At 42.1% G+C, this 26,685-nt stretch overlaps 1 protein-coding gene across 1 annotated transcript in view; it reads left to right on the forward strand.

The window, feature by feature from the left end:
* Positions 1–2,625: 2,625 nt before the first annotated feature.
* ITGB7 (integrin subunit beta 7) overlaps positions 2,626–26,685 on the forward strand; it is a 50,038-nt gene continuing 25,978 nt past the window's right edge. Inside the window, exons 1-3 of the mRNA XM_060762921.2 lie at positions 2,626–2,807; positions 15,930–16,017; positions 19,012–19,085. Coding sequence (XP_060618904.2) covers positions 2,805–2,807; positions 15,930–16,017; positions 19,012–19,085 — 165 coding nt within the window. The 5' untranslated portion in view covers positions 2,626–2,804. The remainder of the gene's footprint in view (positions 2,808–15,929; positions 16,018–19,011; positions 19,086–26,685) is intronic.

Raw genomic sequence — 26,685 nt, forward strand, 5'->3', positions numbered from 1 at the left:
ATGGCCACTCTGAAGCTACACCCCTCCGTCTTGCCATTCAGCTCCGGCCAAATGCTTCCCTCCCTCCAACAGCCAACTGCTATTTTTGAGGTCCCCAACGGTAGAGGAAGCAGCTTGCCTTCCCACCATGCGCTGACCCAGCCTCATAACCTGCTGGATTTTGCTCACCATGTACAAGTCTCAGTCTATCACCATTTTACCAAAAGCATAATGAACTAAGGGCAGAGATTTGCATAAGCTTGCACCTGCTGTCTTATGTGTGTACAGGAAATCTGAGACACAAGTAGTACAATCTAAATAGAAATCCAATATGTTTCAAGAAGCTATTGAGGACTGGAAGTGGATGATAACTGTCTCTACTCTCTTTTAATGTCACTTCATCTTTGAACCATGCTACAAGTCACCAATGCCTTAAATCAAGAAATAGTTTTCTAAGATCTACAGAGATACTCGCAGGAACACCTCAGCAAATGAGAGTCCAAAAGTGGCAGGCTAAAACACGGAACCTGAAGCCATGGCTGATGCCAAATGAGAGACTCCCTCCTGGGCACACAGAAGACTGTGTGATGTGGAAGGCGCTGAACAGACTGTGCTCTGGCACTACGAGATGCAAAGCCAACCTTAAGAAATGAGGCCACAAAGTGGAGTCCACAACATGCGAGTTTGTAGAAAAGCAAACCACAAACCACCTGTTATCAATGCAGCCTGAGCCCTGTCACATACACAATGGAGGACCTCCTTATAGTAACACCAGAGACACTCCAGGTTGCCAACTATTGGTCAAAGGATATTTAGTATAATGCCAAGTTTTATAAAACTTTGCTTGTGTTTTTAAATGCATTACAACTATATCTTTGGTTTGCTTCTGACACGATAAATAAATATCTTTGAACTTTTACTGGACAGCCTTTCAAATACTAGGTATTTTCAAAACTCTTTCAAAACTCCCCTCTACACTGTCATATAATTTAGATGATCAAAGCAGATAATCCACATTTTCTGCTCTGAACTGGATTACATGAATCTACACATAAACCAGTTAAAGCAGATAATCTGGATTTTATATGGCAATATAGAAGGAACCTGAGACTGAACTCAGGTCCAAACACAACCATCTCTCCACATCACTGTTTTTTCAATCCTTCTTCTCATCCTCATCACCCTTTCCCAGGACTGTGATCCAGGATTAATGGGAAGAGCTTTACCCACTGAATTTCTGCCCAGCTGTGCCTCATCCATAGGTACATCCAGCCAAAATACACATCTGTTGAATGAGCTACTTTCATCTGGACACTCCTTTAACTGTTATGATTCAATGGTAGAAATCTTGGGAGCTGTGGTTTTACAGGATCTGCCCAGCAGTGATGGTACCTCACTAAATCACAACTCCCATTCTTCCATAGCATTGAGCCCTAGCAGTTCAAGTGGTGTCAAACAGCTTTAATTCTATAGTGTAACTGTACCCCTCAAATTGGCAGACTAATCTTACTGCCACACTGGGGATGGGTTAGCATTTCCCAATACATCACACACAGTTTAGGGGACTTTAAGGAAAACCATAGGGGACTAGTGTGTTGTCTCCCAAAAACTGATGCCTGATGCTTTCTTATTCTGTCCAACGGTGCAACTATTCCCACATGTTTCTAATCCCTATTCCAGCGCAATGCTTCATAGAATCATAGAATCAAAGAGTTGGAAGAGACCTCATGGGTCATCCAGTCCAACCCCCTGCCAAGAAGCAGGAATATTGCATTCAAAGCACCCCTGACAGATGGCCACCCAGCCTCTGCTTAAAAGCCTCCAAAGAAGGAGCCTTCACCACACTCCGGGGCAGAAAGTTCCACTGCTGAATGGCTCTCACAGTCAGGAAGTTCTTCCTAATGTTCAGATGGAATCTCCTTTCTTGTAGTTTGAAGCCATTGTTCCGCATCCTAGTCTCCAAGGAAGCAAAAAACAAGCTTGCTCCCTCCTCCCTGTGGCTTCCTCTCACATATTTATACATGGCTATCATATCTCCTCTCAGCCTTCTCTTCTTCGGGCTAAACATGCCCAGCTCCTTAAGCCGCTCCTCATAGGGCTTGTTCTCCAGACCTTTGATCATTTTAGTCACCCTCCTCTGGACACATTCCAGCTTGTCAATATCTCTCTTGAATTGTGATGCCCAGAATTGGACAGAATATTCCAGGTGTGGTCTAACCAAAGCAGAATAGAGGGATAGCATTACTTCCCTAGATCTAGACACTATGCTCCTATTGATGCAGGCCAAAATCCTATTGGCTTTTTTTGCCGCCACATCACATTGTTGGCTCATGTTTAACTTTGCTGTCCACAGGCATCATCGTCCCCCATTCTGTATCTTTGCATTTCGTTTTTTCTGCCTAAGTGGAGAATCTTGCATTTGTTACTGTTGAACTTCATTTTGCTAGTTTTGCCCCATCTCTCTAATCTGTCAAGATCGTTTTGAATCTTATGATTTCTCCAGGTTACCTTATATATTTTCCTTTTTGCATTCAGCATTTACCTCCATCTGTAACTTGCCCTCTTGTTTGCCCACCTACAGTGTTTTCATTACGTAACATTTTGGTTTCCTCGCAGCCATCAGAAGAAAGAAAAGATGCATGCAAACTGTCACTCACCCAGTGCTGAGCGCAAGAGAGGAAGTGCCTGGCCAGCCTTTTTGTGGCTCCTTTGAACTGGAAGCACCCTCCAGATACACTTGGGATCCGAGAAGCTGCTCGTCTCTCTCTCTGTCTGCTCGGGTCCACATGCCGGAGGGATCAGGGAGAAGCCTCCAAAGCTAGAGGATGGTAAGCTGCCCCACAAGAACTGTTCATGTTTGTTGTTCTGTTTGGAAAGGTGGCCACATAAATAGAGGGATGGGAGACTGCTAGCTTTCATGGTGAGTTAAAGAGCGGTTTGCATGACCAGCTGCACTGTCCAGATAACTATTGGAGGCACAGGAGGTTTGATGCTGTTTCGAAGAAGGACCAGAACAGGGATTCTAAGAAGGACCAAAAAAGGGAAAATGATTCATCCAACTGGTTTTGTTCTTACAACTTTTGAGAGCCATTTCGCATCAAAAGTGTTGTCCGCTTCATTTCACACATGGAGGGGGACAACAACGCCATTCATTCAAAAAGCTGCCAATGCTTAAAAAAATCCACCGCCACCCCTAAAAAAGATAAATAAGTTGTAGGGGTGATGGAAAATTTTTGTATTATCTGTAAGGAACTGTTGAAAAACTACCTGTTGTCCCTGGTATCTATCCCCATCATTTTGCTTTGAGACTGAAACCTTGCAAACCTTCCAGGCACAGTATACACATTCCTTTTATATTCAGTGTTAAAAGTACTGGAAATATTTATTGATAGGGAGACACAACTTTCATGTCAAATGCTTGTATAATCACACATGTATAATCCCAGAGAACTATAAATGTCCTAAACTGGATGAGGCATTCTTCAACATTTTTTTCCTTGTATCATAATGGTGCTGTATGCAGTCATGCCAGCCACATGACCTTGGAGGTGTCTACGGACAACACCGTCTCTTTGGTTTAGAAATGGAGATGAGCACCACTCCCCAGAGTCAGAAATGACTAGACTCAATGTCTCAATGTCAGGGGAAACTGTTACCTTTTCCTATGATCAGAGGTGGCCCTAGGTAATTTTCAACAGTAAGCAAGTATTTTGGCGCCCCCCCCCCCAACCAATCACTGATATATATTTTCTGTTCGTTGTGGGAGTTCTGTGTGCCATATTTGGTTCAATTCCATCATTGGTGGAGTTCAGAATGCTCTTTGATTGTAGGTGAACTATACATCCCAGTAACTACAACTCGCATATGTCAAGGTCTATTTTCCCCCAAGAGCGCCTCAAGAACGCCCCTAGGCAAAATCAACTATACTGCAAATGCTTACTTTGCGCAATAATGGGTTGAGCCACCCCTGTCTATGATCACTTAATTTTACAAAAGGTAACAAATGAGAAGTCATGGGAAAATTGATTATTTTTGTGACATGAGATGCAATCTCTCTAAAGCTACTGCAAATGCAGGGGTCAAGATTCCAGCGGGAATCTGTTAATTAGAGGAATACAAATTCACATGGTTTCTGCCATCAGTAATGTAGCAATAACTTCACAAAAATTGTACGTAGTGGGGCTTTAATGAACTAACGATTAATATCACTTGTGAAATTATGCTTCTCAGTGATAACGTGGATTCACAATACGGGGAGACACCTGCAATCTTTTATTTTGCCTTCCCAATTTCCCTGTGGACTAAGTTGTTTCCCTTTTGCAGAAAGTGAGCTGAGGCTAAGATGGAACAAACTTTCTGAGCCTTGGAACTTTGTAAGCAGAAAGTTTGAAAGTGCAATAAATCAATGAATCAAGGTGCATAAGAATTTATTTATTTACTGGATTTATATCCCACCCTTCTCAACCCCGTAGGGGAATCAAGGCAACTTACCTACATAGGCAACAATTCAATGACAAAAACACACATAATAAAAACATAAGCATTTAAACAATCATTAGAACATAATAAAACCTTAAAACCAATTATTTAAAATCACGCAATTCAATATCATAGTCTGTGGCCGTTCCAATTTGACATTGCACTATTTCATCTTTTCTTACTGCATGGGTAGATTACTCATTGAGTGCTTGAATACGAAGCTAATTGACAATTCATTTGATTCTAAGTGTCTAGGACTGAAATCCAATTCCCTTTCTATGGCATCTTGCCAGTTATTATTATTTTACAGCTACCTTAGGAAACCTTTATATTTCACCACATTGGAGTGTATGCCCATTCTTCCTGTTTGCTGCTCTTGATAGACACTGTCTTGTTTCCAACATTCTTTCATTGTCATCTCATTTGATAAATGTGCCTTGTGAAGATATAGCCCCTTCCTCCCACATTTGTGATTTAAATGTTGCTGTTGTGTATCCTCAAGTCATTTCGAGCTTGTGGTGCCAGTTAAAAATGTAGTTTTCTTGGAAAGATTTATTTAGAGGTTGGGTTGCAATTGCTTCCCTCTGAGGCTAAGAGAATGTGACTTGTTTGAGGTCCCCCAGGGCCCGTCCACACAGCCAGATAACCCAGAATATCAAGGCAGAAAATCCCACAATATCTGCTTTGAACTGGGTTGTCCACACTGTCATATATCCCAGTTCAAAGCAGATAATGTGGGATTTTATTTAGCTGTGTGGAAGGGGCCCCAATGGGCTTCCATGGCTGAGCAAGGATTTGAACCTTGGTCTCCAGAGTTATTGTCCAACACTCAGACTATTATACAATACCACCTTTCTTTTAATGTAACTGCTAGATGGACAATTCTTCCACTTATCTGAACTGGAATTTTTAACTGAACTTTTTTTATCTGAACTGGGATTATTGGATCTCCATGTTTTCTTATGGTTTAACTTTGAGAAAATATATGAATATCTCATCTTTTCCATTTATCAGTTTGTGCCATGATCCATGTGCGGAAAGGTGGGTGAGGATATTCTTACTAACTACTGGGGAAGAAACCTCAAACTCCCTATTTTGAGTTCTAAAATTGTAAATAAATAGAAGTTTAAACTGCTTTGGAAACCACAGCTCTTTGGAATTATCCATTCAGTACTTCGGCTATTGTTTGAGTGAGGGCAAGTTCCTAGACCTCATGGTTCACAGGAGACATGTTTTGATTGATTTTGCCTGAAAAAATTAAAAAGGAAGGTGCATATTCGTTTGGGAAACCCAGCTTTGTGATCCTGAGGAACCCATCCCTCTAGTATTTTCCATGTCAAGAATATCTTCCACACCTAACATGTCTTGGCTGCCTAAACCAGTAAAGGATCGTATTTCTTACTATATAAAGATATCTTGGTTGACGTTTACCAGTTCATTCTAGATCGTGGATGGAGTCATGGGAATTAAAAATGGTATAAGATTGCTTTGATCAGGTAATGCAGATACATTTAAAGAGCACTGTGTTTTAGGACAAATCAGAAAGTCAGTTCTGATAGAGTTGCACACTCTTCTGCCACCTGAAGAGAAAGGTGGTTGGCAGTCTGTTGCCCTTCATGCTATTCTGGTCGACACCAGCTATCCAGCTACTGAAAAGGAAGAGAAGTCCCAAGTGTGACATGTATGTTCTAGCACTTGATTTCAACCCACTCCCTATTAAGAGTAAAAAAAAAAAAATCATGCAAAAACAAGACAGCTGGCATTCAGAGATGAACTTCTAACTTTCCGAAGGAGACACCTTACGATCTTTCCACAATGAATCATAATATGCTGCACCAGGTTGCAGCCAAGCATGCTATTATGCATCCAGTTTGCTGTGACTTCTTTCTCTCGAGGGAAATTCATTTTAGATTCCTTCTCCAAAATAGCACTATATGAACAACATGTTGGCACCAAGTTGTTCTGATGTATCCCAAAATGGTTCCACCCACCTGTCGGAGCAAAGTATGGTACTTCCTCACCATAACCATGAAAAATAAGTTGCCGGACTTTATGTGTTGTGAACCTGTGGGTAATACTGAACCAGGCCCGTAGCCAGGATTTTGTTTCGGGGGGAGCTGAGTTTGATTCGGGGGGGGGGGGGGGAGGGGGCTGAGCCTGAGTGAAAGAGGGTCTACCCTAGCAAACCTTTTGTATCATTACCCAAATAGCCCCATGCATTTGGGATATATTGAGCATGATGATCAGATCATGATATGAATAAACATAACATTTTAAAAAATGTACCAGTAAGGCCTTCTCACGGACCACCATGAGAATTTCAGGGGTGGGGGCTGAAGCCCGGCTACATGCCTGTACTGAACCCTATATTAATGGAGGACTTCTGCCCCAAGAATACCATAGCGTCACACTGCAGGACCTAGAAAATGCCTAGATTTTGTTGGATAGGGAGAAATGAAATCATGGATGCCAATCCTACAAATATAGGAGTCATTATGTACCAGACACGCTTAATGGTTTGCAATCCTTCATTATTTAGTTACTATACATAATATTTCTATTTATATAAAGATGTATATAATTTTTGGAGGAAAACCCTTAAAGAGAAAATAAATAAAATCAAAACTGTGCTTTAAAGATATGCTGCAAATTTGCAATGTATCATATTATGTGGGAGAGAATTAGAGGGATGTATATTCCTCTAATTTAAGGAGTAAATGTATATCCCTTCACAGAATCCCCACAAAGCAAATAAATTCAAAGCAATTTAAAGCAAACAAATTAATATTAAGTCCGCTTTAGTAATGATATAACACATTGTTATTGGGTTTTTTTTGTTTTCTCTCTCTCTTAATTTTCAAACTGTATCATAGATTTGCTATAGAATGCTTTAAATCATAACTTTTAAATCCTGTCTTATCTTCTAATTGTTTTTTTCCCCATGGGCTGAAGGCAATATTTTTTTAATGTAGGGATATCAGTTACTCGAATGCAAGTACTTAGCATGTGCTGAAGTATTACTGATTTCCAGAGCACTTCAGTTTGATTCACTTGTTGAGTAATAGATGGATGTACACGTGCGATTGATAACATACAACTTAAAAAGTGAACCTCACCCCATTCAAATGCATTAAAGCGATTTGACAGTTCTATCTGTGCCATATATAGATGCATTATCTTGATAAGGGATGTGGTAATTCATGATATGAATCAGCTCTTATATGGAACGTCTGTGATTTCCCAATTGCATTAATCGTTCCTCACACTAAAAAAAATAAGTCAAACACGAAGTGTAATTTGCCATTCAATTGCACCCTGTTCCGGCAGTTTTTATGTATTATAGAGTGGAAACTGATTCATGATTTTCCCCTAATTCAGTGACTCAGTAATCTATTTCTGCTGCCTCATCAAACCTGTGCCAGTGAAACTGGAAGCACATGTTTTCCTGGCTAACAGTAATCCAACAACAGCACTATTCATAGCCGGACTTTACTTCCCGTCCCACCAAACCAGGCCTCCTAAGAAGTTTCCAAATAAAACAAGTTCAATATGGCTTAGTAAAGTAAAGGTAAAGATTTCCCCAACATTATTTGTAGTAGTTTCTGACTCTTGGGGGGGGGGGGGGGTGAGGTGGGGTGGTGGTGCTCATCTCCTTTTCTAATGCAAAGAGCCGGTGTTGTTCATAGACACCTCCAAGGTCATGTGGCCAGCATGTTACCTGCCCACAGAAGCGGTACCTATTGATCTACTCACACTAGCATGTTTTCGAACTGCTAGGTTGGCAGAAGCTGGGGATAACAGCGGGATCTCACCCTGTTATAGAGCCTTAAATTTAGGGGTCTTTGCCAGGAGGCAGAGACCAATTAGACTCATCAAAGAGTTCTTTTTTCCCTGGCGAGACAGAGAAGCATCCCATATTTTTCCCTGATTTCCCAATGAAAAATCTCACCAGTTGAAGAAGAGCCATCGAAGTTTAATGCGATTCAGCTGAAACCGGATGCAAAGCTGCAATCATTCGCCAAGCTAAGCATGAGGGCAATACACCAATACAGTCATATTTATAGCAAATTCAAAGTTGTAGAATTCAAACTCCCCGCCCCGGCTTCCCTGTTGTTCTCTGCCATGATTGGGCGATGGGCTCCAGTAGTCCATAGGAACCAATGGGGAGACCTCTGCCACCTGGTGGTGACAGCCAATCAGGAGAAATGGAGGTGGGATGAGGGATCACAAAGGAATCTGGGAAAGGGGTCCTTAAACAAAGGAATGCCATGTGCTCTTGTGAGACAAAGGGTCAACATGTGTCCTGATCCTTCCTGGCTGTGAGACTGGGGAACAATGATGGCAGCCTGAGGTTAATGCTAAGTAAACAAAAGCAGAGGGGGAGGTTTCCCCTTATCTTACAGAAATGTTTGTCAAACAATGCTTTACTCTAGTGGGCCATCTTCCGAGGCTAGAGATAAGAATCTCCTTCTTTTATCCATGCAAAGGTGTCTTTGGCGGGAGGTTTCAGTCTTTTGTTTCTGAAGGCCAGGGAGTTCCCTTACATATTTCTTTGGAGGGAGAAGGGGCAAATGGTCAGGAATACAAGGAAACATAAAAGCCATACAGAAATTATACACAGGGAAATCATATGCAGCTATCTTCCCATCCGGGACCCCAGAGAGAGATTAATAATACCAATTATAAAAAGCAGACGATATCAGGACACAACATGAATTCATAAGTTGTCTTGAAAAAAGTTCATGGGTAGAGAGCGAGTCCTTGAAGAGAGTGAAGTCCAGGAATGTAGCAGAATTCAAAAAGCCAGACAAAGGGAGTCTATGGAGTTCCACTGGGTCAAGACGCAAAGCCCTGCAGCGCTGGGATGGAAGCCAGTCCCATGGTCTTTGGAAAACTACAGCTCTCTCTCTCGAGAGAGAGGCAGAGACCCCAAGGTCTAGCCATTCCCAAAGTTTCATGGGGTCCTCATTGTTTGTTAAGGCCTTGACAAATTGACCAAGACTTAACCCCTATTGTGCAGTCTGGTACCTTTGTCCTTTGCAGAACTGTAAGTCACCATCTCTTGTTAGGGAGGGGGGGTCATGCTCGGCTTCATCCCCGCTCCCTGGATTCAAACCACCAACCTTTCAGTCAGCAAGTTCAGCGGCTCAGTAGTTTAACCTACTGTGCCGAAAACATACAAAATACTAACATTAAAATATAAGCTGACAATAGTTTTAGGAACAATTTAAAACATGGAATTAAAAACAATAAAAGGAGTTTTAAAACAGTACAGCACCTATTAAAAACACTTTGAAAATATTCAGTTCTCAAAATCTGATAGTATTAAGAAGTCTTTGCCTGGGAGGAAGTTAGGACCTCATCACACTGAGGTCCCTAACATGGGCAACAATGGAGGAATTTGCTGAGGAACATGGCAAATCCGTGAGGTATTGTGGTAAATTGTCATTCTGCACCCCATATCACCCACATCGCCACCTTCCCCATCTCATAGGGGAAAGTGTCACCGCCCAGTTTCCTCCTACACTGGCACCATTGTAAGCAATGAGAACATGGGTATCTACTGCATGTTCTCAGGGCACCACTCTAGGATGCTTCCAGGACCAGAAGTAGCTCTATGTTGTGAGAAGGGCACCGGCGGGCTGAGACCTTGTTGCATCCTGGAAGTAACGTAGGATGATGCCAGAAGTCAATGTCATGAGGTCCTTCGTCTACTCTTCTCAAGAATGGAAGTTCATAGCTCAAAAGTAGGCTTATCTATACTGGTCACTTATTTGGGGGACATCCTGGAGATGGACTGTCACCTTCCCTTCCCTGTCGCTGGATGGCTACAGAGCTCCTGCCCATCAGTGGCACCTTGTGCTGACATTAGCAGAGGCACCTCTCTGACTGGGCAGACTTGGGGGGGGGGGGGTGGCATCTGAACAAAGGGAAAAGGGATGATGGTGGTGACCCATGTGGACAGCAGAGTGGTCCACACCAGACCTAGAAATGCTGTCTACGTACTGGCCAAAATATAGACTTGTTTTCCCCAAATTTCCTTAGAATGGGGCTGAATGGGTTCAATGTGGTTTACTCCACCTTTTGGATCAGAAATCTCAGAACATTGTGTAGAGCAGGGCTCCTTAAACCTTTTCTACTCGTCGTGGCCCCTTTTGGCCTGTTAAAGAGGATACTTGAAGGTTGATCCTGTCATGTACAAATTTGATTTATCTGAACGAACCATTATATGTCATGGCTTCCTTTAGTATAACTTCACACACTCCCACCCCTTTTTTGAGGTTTGCTTTTGATACTGCAGCAGGTGTGAACTGAATAGTACAGTATAACTGCAGGGTAACCACGCGTGAACCTCAGACAAAAAAAGTCGTTGTAAGCAAGCAGTCACAAAGGAAATGAATAGATTACTGTCAGTTGTATTTGTTTAGATGGAGACGTGTTGGGGGGGGGGGAGAAAAAGAGAGAGTGTAACTTCACTATCTTACTATTCTTTTACTCATCCTGTGTAAGGGTTGAACAAAAGACAAATTGCACTCATGTCACTTAGACAACTGTACACACATGCACATCTTTCCCTTCTTAAAAGGAACATAGCCAGGTTAGTTTTTTGGAAGTGAAACAGATGAGAGATATTACGACACCCTTAAGTCTCACTCATTTTCTCGGTTGAACACCCCTTGTCTGGAATTCCAAAATATTCCAAAATGTATATCATCCACAGGGGAGTTGAGATAGTGACACTTTTGCTTTCTGATGCTTCAGTGAGCACAAATTTTGTTTTATGCGTATTATTAAAAATATTGTGTGAAATTACCTTCTATGTATGTAAGGTATATACAGTATAGAACATACATGAATTTCCCATTCCCAAGATATCTCATTATGTAGATATATGCAAATATAGATACTCCGAAATTAGGGAAAAAACTCATATCCCAGACACTTTTGATCCCAAACATTTCAGATAAGGGACACTCTATCTGTATTGTGGCTTTATGGTGTACAGCCCATTTTAGCACTTGTTTGTGGCAAACTTGATGCATGTAATGAATTGGACTATAATCTAGAAAAGTTGATGCCACAAGCTGGGGCGGCTCAACCCATTACGCAAAGTAAGCATTTGCAGTATAGTTGATTTTGCCCAGGGGCGCTCTTGAGGCGCTCTTGGGGGAAAATAGACCTTGACATATGTGAGTTGTAGTTACTGGGATGTATAGTTCACCTACAATTAAAGAGCATTCTGAACTCCACCAATGATGGAATTGAACCAAATATGGCACACAGAACTCCCACGACGAACAGAAAATATATATCAGTGATTGTTTGGGGGGGGGGGGCAAAATACTGTTTGCTTACCGTTGAAAATTACCTAGGGCCGCCTCTGGCCACAAGACAATTTGTTAGTTTAAAAAAGCCAAGATAGTACTTGTTTACACGTATCCAAAGCAGCCCAGGTTTCTTTGATTTCATTTCACTGAAACGCTCTCTTTTAATCACTAGGTTTTATTTAATTGAGAATTCACAATAAGCACATCATCCAGAACATCCAGAGATATATATTTTGTTCTCAGGCATTATCTGTGATCTCCCCGCCCCTTTAAAAATCCAAATAGAATGGTAGTGCATGTAAATGGGCAAAATATTGGTAGTGCTTTTAAGCGCTCATTTATGAGTACCATGCCATTTACTTTCCACGGTGGTAGGCTTGTGTGCTGTTGATAAGGCATACGCTGTCAGATGGATATTTGCAGAGAAGCCAGACTTAGGACCTCACCAGATGGCTCTTACAAAGCCAGGAGAAAGCAGGTGACAACGGGGGAAATTGTGGGTAGCGTCATGCTGCATTCCCTACTATTGGGGGTCATGGTATCCCTTCCCACAACATTTCCCCACTGTCCCCCACTTCTCTGCACAGCCAGCACTGTGCTGGCACATTGTCTCCCACAGCCTAGCCAGACGTAGTCCTGTATCATATGATGAGCTCCAGGGGACTCAGTGCAGGCAGTGCTCTGGTAGCATAGAGAAGCAAGAGGAAGATGCTTCTCTGCCACAAGGTGATAAAGTCCTAAATGTGCCAAATTGCTTCTGAGCATCAGCCATAGTGGAGAGTGACTCTGGTGGAGGATGACAATGACAGTGACACCATAGCTAGCTTATGCTTGTTAGTCCTGGGTGAAGGAAGCAATGGTAAACCACTCTTGGAGTCTTCTACCTTGAAAAACCTCCAAAGAGGCAATCCAAAATGAAACAAGGTATAGTGTTAAAAATGAGATGAGATGAGATGAGATTCGCAGATTGGATGACAATCAATGAGCTACTGGGGTACAGCAGAGGACAACCATAAGTAGCACTGCAATTAATAGGACAACTGAACCTAGTCCAAAAGGACATTTAGCTGTTGATGTTCAGCTGCTTTGAGTCTCCTTGTGGAGAGAAAATGTGGGGTATAAATAAATGTAACACTGTAATCATCATCACCACCATCACAACAAATGGAACTTTGAAAAAGGAGACTGAGGACCTGATTCTTGAAGCCCAAGAACAAACAATTAGAATAAATACCATCAAAGCCAGTACTGAAAAGTCGGTGACAGATTCCAAGTGTAGACTCTGCAAGGAAGCAGACAAAACGATGGATCACATACTCAGCTTCTGCAAAAATATTGCACAGACGAACTACAAGCAGAGGCATAATACAGTTGCTCAAATGATCCATTGAAACTTGTGTCACAAATATCTGTTACAAAAAACTGGTGGGATCACAAGCCTAAAAAAGTAGCAGAAAATGAACATGTAAAACTTCTCTCGGACTTCCCAATTCAGACTGACAAAGTTTTGGAGCACAATACTTTTGAACTCACGATTGTGGGGGGAAACAAAGTATGGATCCTTGATGTTGCAATCCTAGGCAACAGCAGAATTGACAAGAAGCAACTGGAAAAGCTTACATGATATGAGGATTTAAAGACTGAACTGCAAAGACTCTGGCATAAGCCAATAAAGGTGGTCCCAGTGGCACACTGGGTGCAGTGCCTAAAGACTTTGGCCAGCACTTGAAAAGAATTGGTGCTGACAAAATTACCATCTGTCAACTGCAAAAGGCAGACATTATTTACCGATACATCACATAGTCCTAGACACTTGGGAAGTATCCAATGTGTGATCGAATACAAAAGCCATCATAGTGATCTTGTTTGCTGTGCACTAAGCTTGCTGTGTATCAAATAATAATCATAATCTATCCGAACGTATCTCAGCCTATCAGCCCACCAGGACCCTAAGATCTTCTGGAGAGTCCCTGCTCTCTATCCCGCCGGCCTCACAAGTGCGTCTGGCGGGAACGAGAGACAGGGCCTTCTCTGTGGTGGCCCCTCGGCTTTGGAACACCCTCCCTATAGAGGTACGATCAGCCTCCTCGCTGATGGTGTTTTGGAAGAGACTGAAGACATGGATGTTTAAACAAGCATTCGGTTAATCCGTTGCAACGAATTTTGATGACTAAAGGACTGGTAATCATGGACGACGAATTTTGGATTGTGATTTTAGTTACGAGATGCATGGGATTATTATTGGTGGCCCAATAATTTGTATTGTATATGTGTTTCATGTTTTAAATTGAATACTGTTTTTAATTGTTTTTAACTTTTTAGTTGTTGTAAACCGCAATGAGTCGCCGACTTAGGCTGAGATATTAGCGGTATACAAGCGCATAAATAATAAATAAATAATCATAATAGACGTGATCACAGCTAAAAGTCCAAAGCTGCACAACACATATTATATAAGCATGGAATGCAAGAAGCAAAAATCAGGGGGAGCTGAACATAGTAAAACAAAAATTGGAACATATAATCAATGCAATAACATGTAATGGGCAGGAATGGGACAGTAAGACATGTGAATTTGTGAAGGAATCATGGCCAGCTTGCTACTGACTTGCCACCTACAATATGATCAGCAACTGCATCAAACATAGTAAGTCTGATTTTGATACTTTTTTAAAAAACCAATACACTGCTTTATTTGCAGGAGCATTTCTACTAGAAATACTTCAGGTAGAAGACCTTATGTATTGTCGAAGGCTTTCATGGCCAGAATCACTGGGTTGTTGTAGGTTTTTTTGGGCTATATGGCCATGGTCTAAAGGCATTCTCTCTTGACATTTCGCCTTCATCTATGGCAAGCATCCTCAGAGGTAGTGAGGTCTGTTGGAACTAGGAAAAAGAGTTTATATATCTGTGGAGTAACCAGGGTGGGACAAAGGACTCTTGTTTGCTGGAGCTAGGTGTGAATGTTTTAACTGATCACCTTGATTAGCATTTGATTGCCTGGCAGTGCCTGGACCAAACTTTTGTTGAGAGGTGATTAGATGTCCTTATTTGTTTCCTCTCTGTTGTTGTACTGTTGTAATTTTAGAGTTTTTTAATCAAGGTGATCAGTTGAAACATTCACACCTAGCTCCAGCAGACAAGAGTCCTTTGTCCCACCCTGGTCATTCCACAGATATATAAACCCCTTTTCCTAGTTCAAACAGACCTCACTACCTCTGAGAATGCTTGCCATAGATGCAGGCGAAACGTCAGGAGAGAATGCCTCTAGACCATGGCCATATAGCCCCAAAACCCTACAACAACTCAAAAGACCTTATCTTTCCACCTCAGAATACAAAAGTAACTCTACCGGTCCCTGAATGAAAACAGCACAGAATCCCAGTGAGTCATATCTGTAGCTCACATCTTCTTTTTAAAAATGTCCTTTTTATCAATTCTTTAGAAACAGATGGTTCTGTAGAAGAGCACAGAGTTTTAAAATAGTACCGGAACAATGTCATTTAACAAAAAGTGCTCTATTTTCCAAAACACCAAATTTGGATCAATCACATGGTTTGGAGGAACTTGCCTTGCACTAGTTGAAAGTAATAGCACATAAAGTAGACCTTATTTCAAAGTACCACTGATTTGAGTTAGTGTCTTGATCATGGTGACATTTGTGGCATGTGCAAATAGAAATGTAAGCTACAATCCAGAGGAAAAGTATATTAAAAACTCCCAACCCATTTAGCACTTGCATTCATAGTGTCTAATTTAAGCCTCTAAGGGTTTTAAAGAGTGATGTTTTTGGAAGCCATGGACCAAGAAAATTGATTACTGACTTCATAGGAAGATGCATTTTCCTGTTCAGCCTGTCTGTCATTATGACCAATAACTGACTACTTGCGGGTTTTCACTAAATCATAAAGAAAGTTTAGAAATTCCCCACAGCAGCTATCTGCCTTTTTTTAAAACTGAACTTCTGACCTTTTACATGCAAAGCAGATGCTCAACCACTGAGCTGTCATCCTTCCTTTGCCATCTGGATAGCAAGCCACTGACCAAACTTTTCTTTGGGGAAAGAATGAAAAAACCAAAATATCTCACTTACCCCCCTTCTCTCAGGTTGCCCAAAGTAATGGCTTCTCTTTTGTGTTCTAGGCCATGCCTCCAATGGGGTGGACTACAATGTTGTGGTCTCTGCTGGTTCTTTGGGCAGTGGCGTGTGGAGAGAAGTCTTCGGATCTGGGTAAATAAAGTGATGTGTGTGGATGTGTCTGTAGACAAGGAATTTGGGGTGTATTGTAAACTACATTGTAGCTTTCCTCAACCTGTTCCCTTTAGACCAGTTTTTCCCAACCTTCTTTTGACTAGGAACCACTTGACCAAGAACCACTTGACTAGTGACCACTTTGACCAGGGACCACTCTCCAACATTAGTACCAAAAGGGTTACAAATCAGTTTTTGGTCAACTTTAGATTTGGTTTGGTTATTTGGGGTGCTGATTCAGAAAAATGTGTTGGATAGACCACATCCGCTCTGTTTTCTGATACAGAACATAGGCCACCCAGTAGTCACCATCTGCTTGTCTACAGATAATCTAGAGCTGATGTGGTAGTAATAATCTTTATGAGTAGTCAGCCCTCCCAACATCCCCATTGTCTCAACACTATAAGAGGGTTTCATGAGACCAGTTGCTCTCGTTGCTGTGTGGTTTCAAGGCAATGGCGTAGTAATGGTGAGGCTACAGACCATATTTTCGTCCTTGTGAACCACTGATGGTCCACGGACCACAGGTTGGGAACCACTGCTTTAGATAAACTACAATAGTAGAATTTGGTTTGTTAAACCGAATACACCAGGAGAATGCCAAGTTGGACAATACTGCCCTTGGTGTGAGTCTTCAATTCATTTCTGAGGTATGGCAACCCTTGCCAAGGTTTGCTAAGAGTGGGTTTGCCTTCCTCCAAGGTTGAAAACAAGTGACTTGTCCAAGGTCTCCTGATAGGTTTCAGAGAGTGAGAGGAGATTCATGCATTGGTCTCCCAGAGCTTCACGCAGTCCACCATTCTGCCCCTGAAGACTGTCTTTAAGTGCAGTTTAAGGAGATGACAAGTATGTACCTGGTCTGAGTGTGGTGTTTTCTTTGATATCTACAGCCAAAGCCCTTGTTGGTTTTAGGGGGTTTAGTAAGCCAACAGAAAGAAGCAATGTAGAAGGAGACAAAAAGGGATAGAGGAAAAAATGATTTATAAAATATGATCATTTTACATAATGAGTCAAACTGACATAGCTATCTATGGCTTTAATTTCTTCAAAAACTGAGTGATTTGTCCAATCTGCCAGCATGGGAAGATTTTTCCAAAATGCATAGTCTTGGGAACATAAATTGTCAAGTGGGTAATCATGCAAAAAAAAGGAGGTCTAGTTGAATTTTGGCCTGAAGGGATTGGGCTGTGATCACTTCTGAGGTTGAGTGAATGTGATTGCTTATATCACACACCCTGATTTTATACCTCCCAATACGGTAGCACTACACCTCCCATCATTTTCAGCCAGCCCCACCAATGGCATGCAGGTTTTATGGCTGAGAGAAAGGAAGGTGCCATGAATGAGAAATTGTATGGCAAATTCGTGCTCATGTATATTTGAGCTTATATTGTGTTGTTGGTTTTAAGAAAGAGGAAATGTGTGTGTGTGCATGTGCGTGCATGCACGAAGGGATGAAACAAACCTCAGAAACTGGTATTTATTATAATTTGTCAGAGAATTTATAAACAAGCTGAAGAGCTGGAAACGAAAGTCAAACAAACTCTACCCCACAAGGCTGGAATTCAAGTAATTTAAAATTTGCTTAGAGCAGTTCCACCCTAACACTTCAACTTCAGACTGATATGTTTGGGAAATAAGAGACTGGGAAAATGTGAGGGAAAGGAAGGCAGAGAAAGGCTGCAGGTAGAGGTCTGGCTGACCTGGTAAATCAGGAAGAGTTTGGAGCTGCAAAGCAGCCTTGATGGGGAATGTTGTTCGTTCTCAGGTATCTCGCCACATTCTCTGGAGTTAGAGGCACAGGACCTCTGGGAAAGCCAATCAGCCCAAAATTGCTAGCTTTTTACATGAGAGAACACCTTTCTAGGAATTTCTAGGTCATTGGCATGACTATATGGTGGTCAGCTTCTACTGGAAACACATTGTAGAATTGCACTAAAGGTCCTAGAGATTTCAAGTGAAGTATTCTCTCTAAGAATTCGTAGGTCTTCCAGCAAGATTCTATCTATGGTCAACTTTCAGAAGAGTTGCACTGGAAGTCATAGAAATTCCTGGAGAGAATGTTTTAATCAAATTCATCAATAATACAACAAGGAGTCCCCACTGGTGCAATGGGTTAAACCCTGAAGACCAACAGGTCGGAGGTTCGAATCCGGGGAGAGTGTGGATGAGCTCCCTCTGTAAATTCCAGCTTTCTATGCGGGAACATGAGAGAAGCCTCCCATAAGGATGGTAAAACATCAAAAACACCTGGGCATCCCTGGGCAACATCCTTGCAGACGGCTAATTCTCTCACACCAGAAGCGACTTGCAGTTTCTCAAGTTGCTCCTGACATGAATAATAATAATAATAATAATAATAATAATAATCCAAAACAACAACAAAAATCTCAGTGTCTTGGTTTTTAGGTGATGATTCAGAACATTGCATTGGACTGACCACATCATCTGTAATTTCTTAGATATGGTTATCATGATTTTTTATGGACGAGCAGATGGCAACTGGTAGATGGCATACGTTCTGTATCTCAAACACTAGAAATGATAGGGGAAAACGGATGCCATTTTTGGAATCAGCAAGTCAAATATACCCAGAAACAGGTCTAACATTTGAGCCAATATAATCAATATACACAAAAGTCAAACTTGCAAATGTGCAGAGCCAACTGTACCCGAAGGGCTGAACCCTATAACTGAAATGTAAAGAGGATACAGAACACTTGGTCCAAATCTTCTTCATTGCACTGTATTCTGTTTTCATTTAAATTCCATCAATTGTTTCTAATTTTGCATCTGAAAATAAGCACTGGCCTATGCAAATCTGTTTCCTCTTTTGTCTCATTCTATCTCTCTCTTTTGATCAATGCATGCCTGGTGCCCTAATTTGGGATCTTTAGAAAAAATAAACTTCTTCTTCTTCTAATCTGGGATCAGGCAGTACATGGATTATGTTCACCTCTGCTTCCTTTTCAGACTCCTGTTCACCACATCCTTCCTGCAATGAATGTATTCAGTCTCACCCCAACTGTGCCTGGTGTAAGCAACTGGTAAGGTCCTCAGGCTCTTGAACTTCCAGCATCTCTGCTCTTCCCTAACAGGTCTTTCTCAATTTATTGGAGTATTCAGGAAGCATTTAACTTTGGGCTGACATGAGGTTGCCAGGTCAGGAGTATCCTGACTCAGGACCAAACCTGAGATTTAGGGAAAACATTTTATGATGTCACAGGGGACAGGCTTTTGTGATGATGCAGAGCATGGGATGTGGAGCACCAACCGCAGTTGCACAGAGCATTTGAAGAAAAACCAAAGTCTTACAACTAAGGAACACACACATATACATAAATGTACATATACAATCAACCATCAATTTTCATATCCCACTGGTGGCGCAGTGAGTTAAACCGCTGAGCTGCTGAACTTGCTGATCAAAAGGTTGGCAGTTCAAATCCAGGGAGAGGGGTGAACTCCTGCTGTTAGCCCCAGCTCCTGCCAACCTAGCAGTTTGAAAACATGCAAATGTGATTAAATCAATAGGTACCCCTGCTGCGAGAAGGTAACGGCATGCATCATGCTGGCCACATGACCCAAGAGGTGTCTACGGACAATGCTGGCTCTTTGGCTTAGAAATTGAGATGAGCAACACCCCTCAGAATCGGACATGACTAGACTTAATGTTGAGGGGAAACCTTTACCTTTTTCTCCATTTTCATGGGGGTTAGAAGGGTAGGACCCCCATGAAAGTGAATCTTCCGGTACTCTAGTGTACCTTTATGGTCAAATTGCATATAGTTGTGCTAGGGGGCCTAGAGATTCCCAGAGAGATCATATTAATCAAATTTGGGGCTAAAGAAATCTCCAAACTTGTACCTGCAAATCTGATGGGCTGACTGTGCGCATACGGTTTTCACGGCAAAGCTCTCACCCTAAGATCCTTCCCCGTCACCTGAAAATTGGAGAAGGAACAGATTTGGAAGCCTGAACTGACACCCAAAGTGAAAATATCCAACTGCAATCCTATAGTATTTAGAGAAAGGTACTCTACACCTTTCTCTAAACCTCATGGAATCCGTATTCTTCAAAACCAGATTCATGGAGAGGGAAAAATATATCTAATCCTTGGGAAGTTGTAGTGTACAACTTGGTTTGCTTTCTTGACTTTTATCTGAAGGTTGTCACCAACTTCCAGTGTTGCCTGTCCTCCTTGCCTGTTTTGTGTGTGTGTGTGTGTGTGTCAGGAGTGATTTGAGAAACTGCAAGTGTGAGAGAATTGGCCGTCTGCAAGGACGTTGCCAAAGGGATGTCCGGATATTTTTTTTGATGTTTTACCCTCTTTGTGAGCTATAAAACCCTATATGACTCCGGCCCAGCTTACTTGTCCGAACGTATCTCCCTCTATGTTCCACTTCGTAGTCTAAGATCCGCCGGGGAGGCCCTGCTCTCAGTCCCGCCAGCTTCACAAACATGGCTGGTGGGGACAAGGTACAGGGCCTTCTCGATGGTGGGCCCCCGCCTGTGGAATTCACTCCCCAGCGAAATCAGATCAGCACCCTCCCTCCTTTCTTTCAGAAGAAAACTGAAGACGTGGTTGTGGAACCAGGCTTTTGGCTAATGGATATAACGGCTCCTGAGCATTGAATCAGACCATATGATTGTTGTAATGGAAAAGGCTTTATGATTGTTTAACTAATGCTGTTTTAATTTATTGTATTGTATGTTTTTATCTTGTTATTATAATTGTAATTATTGCGGCATCGAATCGTTGCCATTGTTAGCCGCTCTGAGTCCCCCTGCGGGAGTGAGAAGAGCGGGGTAAAAATGTTGTAAGTAAGTAAGTAAATAAATAAATAAATAAATTATCTCATGTTCCCGTATGGGGAGCTGGAGCTGACAGACGGAGCTCATCCGAAGCCCTGACCTGTCGGTCTTCAGTCCTGCCAACACAAGGGTTTAACCCATTGCACCACCGGGGGCTCCTTGCCTGTGATCTGTGACCTATCCTGTGTGTAGCCTTGATGAGTTGATGGAGTAGGATCTTAGACGTTGTCTTTGGACCTCAGATTCTGCTGTTCTTCTGGCCAATCAGCCTCGTCTCTTTTGGCAAAGAGTATATTTTCCTGGAAGGCAGCAGCAGCAACAGCCTTAGTAGGTGGAGACTTGTAAGCCTGGCCTCTGATTCACCCCTTGCCCTACTCTTTCACTCTAGTTTCTCACACCGACTTTCTCTCACACTGTGTCAGAAGGAAGGCATGTACTGAGTCAGCAGGAGTCAAGCAGCCACTGCCCATCCTCAGCACTGTGGAAAGTTGGAGGTGAATGAACCCGGGTACTTGTGCCTTTTATCACATCAGCTGCACATGGATAAACACACACTTCATACTGGGGATGTGTCTTCATACTTCTGATCTGCCGTACATTCTCCTCTATACGGCTAGAAATGTGAGTTAAAAAAAATCAACTCCCTAAAAGTGGGTCAGGTTATCCACGGGCCAATGTAAGTATTGTACTTCACTCTTACTAAAAGAGGAAACACGTTCTTTTCTGAGCAGAGTGGAGAAAAGTGAGATATTAGTCCACCATAAGAACCTAAAAGATGCACTAACGTTCTCTTTGTGGGAGAGTGCCAAAGAGTCAACGTCATTTTCTCACCGGGCATTCAAAAAGGCCATAAGTGACAACTGTATCAAAGAAAGTAGAGGAGCCAGTGCTTCTTTTAAGTTCTTCCAAAGTGGACTAAGCTCCTGCTTTTTGTATCTCTGCTCAGAGAAGGGAATGGGCACTTCTAGCCTTCAAGTGCTCTAACTGGAGGTCAGCTGTGACCAGCAGTGCTGTGGAGTTTGAAGAGGCATGAATATAGGGCGAATGGGAGAAACGTGTCAAGAGGAACCTTTGTCAGGACTGCCTTCCATCTGGAAATTGACGCCCTCACTGCAAAAGAACATTCAGGTCAAGAAGAGGTCTCTACAGTCACCCACCACCAAGACACTACACTTGGAAGGCAATCATACTTGGTCATGAATGATATGATGATGAATTCTGTACCTTATTTTTTTTTTTAAAAAAAGGAATAATTCCCTTCTCTCATTAGAGTGACAAGAGGCTTTTTTGAATGTCTGGGTGAAAAAATGACACCCCAAGACAGCACTGTTGCTTTCCAGTCTCCAAGGAAGGGCCTTTGACTTATCCTTGGGTCATATTGAAATACACAATTGTGGCCCCAAAACCTGCCCTAAACTGATACATGAGGTTGACAAAAGTATATCTGGATTGCTTGGTGGGGATTTACTTCGACATCAGGAATATGCCTGAAGAGTAACACATGGATATTTTGATATATTTTTTTTGGCAAATTCGGCAAGGTGGAACCAATCCTAATAATAATAATAATAATAATAATAATAATAATAATAATAATAATAATAAGCTGACACGATATGAGGATTTAAAGATCAAACTGCAAAGACTCTGGCACAAGCCAGTGAAGGTGGTCCCAGTGGTGATCGGCACACTGGGTGCAGTGCCTAAAGACCTTGGCCTGCACTTAAACACAATCGCCGCTGACAAAATTACCAGCTGCCAGCTGCAGAAGGCCACCTTACTGGGATCTGCACGCATTATTCGCTGATACATCACACAGTCCTAGACACTTGGGAAGTGTCCGATGTGTGATCCAATTCAACAGCCAGCAGAGTGTCTGCTGTGAAGTCATCTTGTTGTGTTTCTAATAATAATAATAATAATAATAATAATAATAATAATAATAATAATAATAATAATAAATGTATAAATGGCCGTATCTCCCTGAGGGGACTTCTTCGTGGTTAATTCTTGGTTGAGTCTTGCTCCTGTTCCATTCCAGACTTGAATACTTACAACTGCCCTAACACAACGAAAGAGAACCCATATCATCTGTGTGATTAAGCGTACATTTGCTCCCAAATATAGGCTCTTTGTTTCCCACCTTTAACCATTTAGCCAGGCTTGCCTGTTTTAGATGCTCACTCCATTGCTGGAGGAAGCTGCCAATAGAGAATTTTGGTTGCTGTAAAGCTGTAAAAAGGTACAAAAAGCCTCTGATAAGACAAGCAAGAAAAAGCATTTAAAACAAGATTATTCTAAAATAATACAGCCAGGGTTTTTCTTTGTTATTATGAGTCATCCAAGCAGCTGTGCAGACACTTCTGTTTGTGGGTTTCTCAACGTTTTTGGCTAGACCCTTACTTTCAAAAAACAAAACAAAAACAAAATATGAAGCAATATAAGAAAAGTATCTCTGAGGCCCCTTCTACACAGCCACATACAGTTCTGATTATCTGCTTTGAACTGGATTATATGGCAGTGTAGACTGATATAATCCACTTCAAAGCAGATAATGTGGATTATTTGCTTTGAAAATCTGGATTATATGGCAGTGTAGAAGGGGCCTGAGTGAAAAGGGTGTTTTCATCTCTGAGGAACTGCATGTGCTTGGAACTAATGGTAGGGATTCTTTTTCATTTTTTCATCCTCGTCAAAAGTTTTTTTTATTATTATTATTCAAAAGAAGACACTCTTGATGCATAGTTCAGCTTTGGGGAGTGGGGGTGGGGCAGACTATAATATCCATTCTTCCCCAACCTGACATTCTCCAGACACCTTGGGCTGTCATTTGTATCAGTTCCTGCCAATATTCTACCCAATAATCAATCTACTACCCAATAATCTTGGTCGTATGAGATACCAAGTCACCTTGTCTGTCTCCTGAGGAATCTGTATAACAACTGAGTAGCAACAGTAAGACCAGACCCTGGAACAACAGACTGATTCAACATTGGGAAAGGAGTATGGCAGGGCTGTATACTCTCACCCAGCCTATTCAGCTTGTATGCAGAACACAATATGCGATGTGCGGGGCTTGACGAATGCAAGGCTGAGGTTAAACTTTCTGGACGAAATATTAACAACCTTAGATATGCAGATGGTACTACTTTGATGGCCGAAAGCGAGGAGGAGTTGAGGAGCCTTCTAACCAAGGTGAAAGAAGAAAGTGCAAAAGCTGGGTTACGGTTAAACATCAAATAAATCAAGATTATGGCAACCAGACTGACTGATAACTGGCAAATAGAGGGAGAAAACGTGGAGGCAGTGACAGACTTTGTATTTCTAGGAGCGAAGATGATGACTTTCAGACGCAGACTGCAGCCAGGAAATCAAAAGGTGTTTATTTCTTGGGAGAAGAGCAATGACCAGTCTCGATAAAATAGTGAAGAGTAGAGACATCACACTGGCAATGAAGATCCGCATAGTTAAAGCAATGATATTCCCAGTAGCAACCCATGAATGTGAGAACTGGACCATAAGGAAGTCTGAGCGAAGGTAGATAGATGCTTTTGAACTGTGGTCCTGGAGGAAAATTCTGAGTGCCTTGGACCACGAGAAGATCAAACCAGTCAGGAAATTATGCCTGGTTTGGAGGGAAGGATATTAGAGGCAAAGGTGAAGTACTTTGGCTACATCATGAGAAGACAGGAATGCCTGGAGAAGATAATGATGCTGGGGAAAATGGAAGGAAAAAGGAAGAGACAGACCAAGGGCAAGATGGATGGATGGTATCCTTGAAGTGACTGGCTTGGCCTTGAAGGAGCTGGGTGTGGTCATGGCTGAGAGGGAGCTCTGACGTGGGCTGGTCCATGTGGCCATGAAGAGTCGGAAGCGACTGAACGAATAAACAACAACAACCCAATAATCAGAAATGTATAAATTGTATAGAAGACTGTTTTAGTTGTTATGTTGCTCCCATAACACTTACAGTGATGATTTAGACTTATCTGTTCCAGTAAGAGCCCCTGGCGGTGCAGTGGGTTAAACCCTTGTGCCAGCAGGACTGCTGACTCACAGGTCAGTGGTTTGAATCTGGAGAGTGGGTTGAGCTCCCTCTGTCAGCTCCAGATCCCAATGCAGGGACATGAGAGAAGCTTCCCACCAGGATGATAAAACATCAAACATCTGGGCAACATCCTTGCAGACGGCCAATTCTCTCACATCAGAAGTGACTTGCAGTTTTTCAAGTCCCTCCTGACACACACACACACACACACACAAATCTGTTCCAGTTTACAAGAAAGAGCCAATTTTCCACTTCCGGAAAAGGAATAAAGGTTGGAAATGTTACTTTTGCATTAGAACCCCAAGAATCCTCCACGCAAGGGATTTTGGAAATTATAGTCAAAAAGTAACATCCCCTGCATACTTGAAAATGGCATCAACGTCCTGGCATAGTGCGGGGGGGGGGGGGGGGGGGGACTGCATCTTTTCTATCCAAAAGAAGAACAGACTATAAACTTTTAACAATACTTCCTTGATGGACTCCTCTGTGATCTTGGTTTATCTTTTAAATGGCAATTTCAGCATAGTCCCACCTTCTTTGCTACCCTTCTTTGCATCAGGTTAGTGATTGTCCCTGCCCCTCCTCCACAAACTGGGTCTCCCATTCACAGAAATATCCACTGTGCATAAAAAGAACGACTGTAATGTGGTGGCAAGGAGAAGCACAGCTGCTATGGCCGGAAAGCCCAGCAGATGCCACCCCAGCTATGGGAGAAGGGCTGTTCACCACATCCTGCTGAGGTTTCAGAGAATGAATTGCATGTGCCACACTCCAGTGTCACTTTCATTATTGTACACAGTGCGTTGTAAAAAACGAATGTGAAAGATGAGGAAAAACACTATCAATTAAGCATTGATGGAAGAAAAATAACCATGTTATTGAGCAATAGCTCTCCTCCACACTACTACCATTTTCTACCTATAGAGATGAAGTGCATTTAGTGGGCTTGCCCCCGGTGGTGCAATTGGGCGAAACTCTTGTGCCGGCAGAACTGCTGACTGAAAGGTCGGTGGTTTGAATCCGCAAGACATGGTGAGCTCTTGTCTGTCAGCTCCAGCTTTTCATGTGGAAACATGAGAGAAGCCTCCCACAGGATGGTAAAATATTCAGGCATCCCTTGGTCAACGTCCTTGCAGATGGCCAGTTCTCTCACACCAGAAGTGACTTGCAGTTTCTCAAGTCACTCCTGACACAGAAAAAAAAGTGGACGACTGCACCATGAGAGATGTGTGTCTGTTTATATTAGATCGACCCCCTCCTTGCTGGCATTCCGGAGGAAAGTAAAGACCTGGCTGTTTGAACAGGCATTTGACTAAGCAGTGTGATTGATTGACTGATTATCGGAACACGGAATAATGGATAACGAGTTTGGATTCTGATTTCATTGATGAGACCTGATGGATTTGTTATATTGATGTACTGATGTATTGATGCTGATGTTTAATGACTTGTGATGCTATTGCTTTTAAATGCCTAATAATTTTATATTGTGTATACCTAAACTGTTGTAAACCGCTCTGAGTCGCCTAAAGGCTGAGAAGAGCGGTATACAAATAAAATAAATAAATAAGTAAATAAATTTATTTGTTGACATGCCCTCCAACTGTTTTGATGTGATGGGAACAATCCTTAGTTGCATTATCTTTTCAGCTTCTTTTAAAATATCTTGTCCCTGCTTTTATTTATTTATTTATTTATTTCTGGTATTTTTACCCCATCACTTCTCTACCCTCAAAGGGGGACTCAGGATGGCTTACAGTGGGCACCAATATGTTGCTTCATAA

This window comes from Anolis sagrei, chromosome 2, assembly GCF_037176765.1.
Source record: "Anolis sagrei isolate rAnoSag1 chromosome 2, rAnoSag1.mat, whole genome shotgun sequence".
In the NCBI taxonomy this organism is placed as follows: domain Eukaryota; kingdom Metazoa; phylum Chordata; class Lepidosauria; order Squamata; family Dactyloidae; genus Anolis; species Anolis sagrei.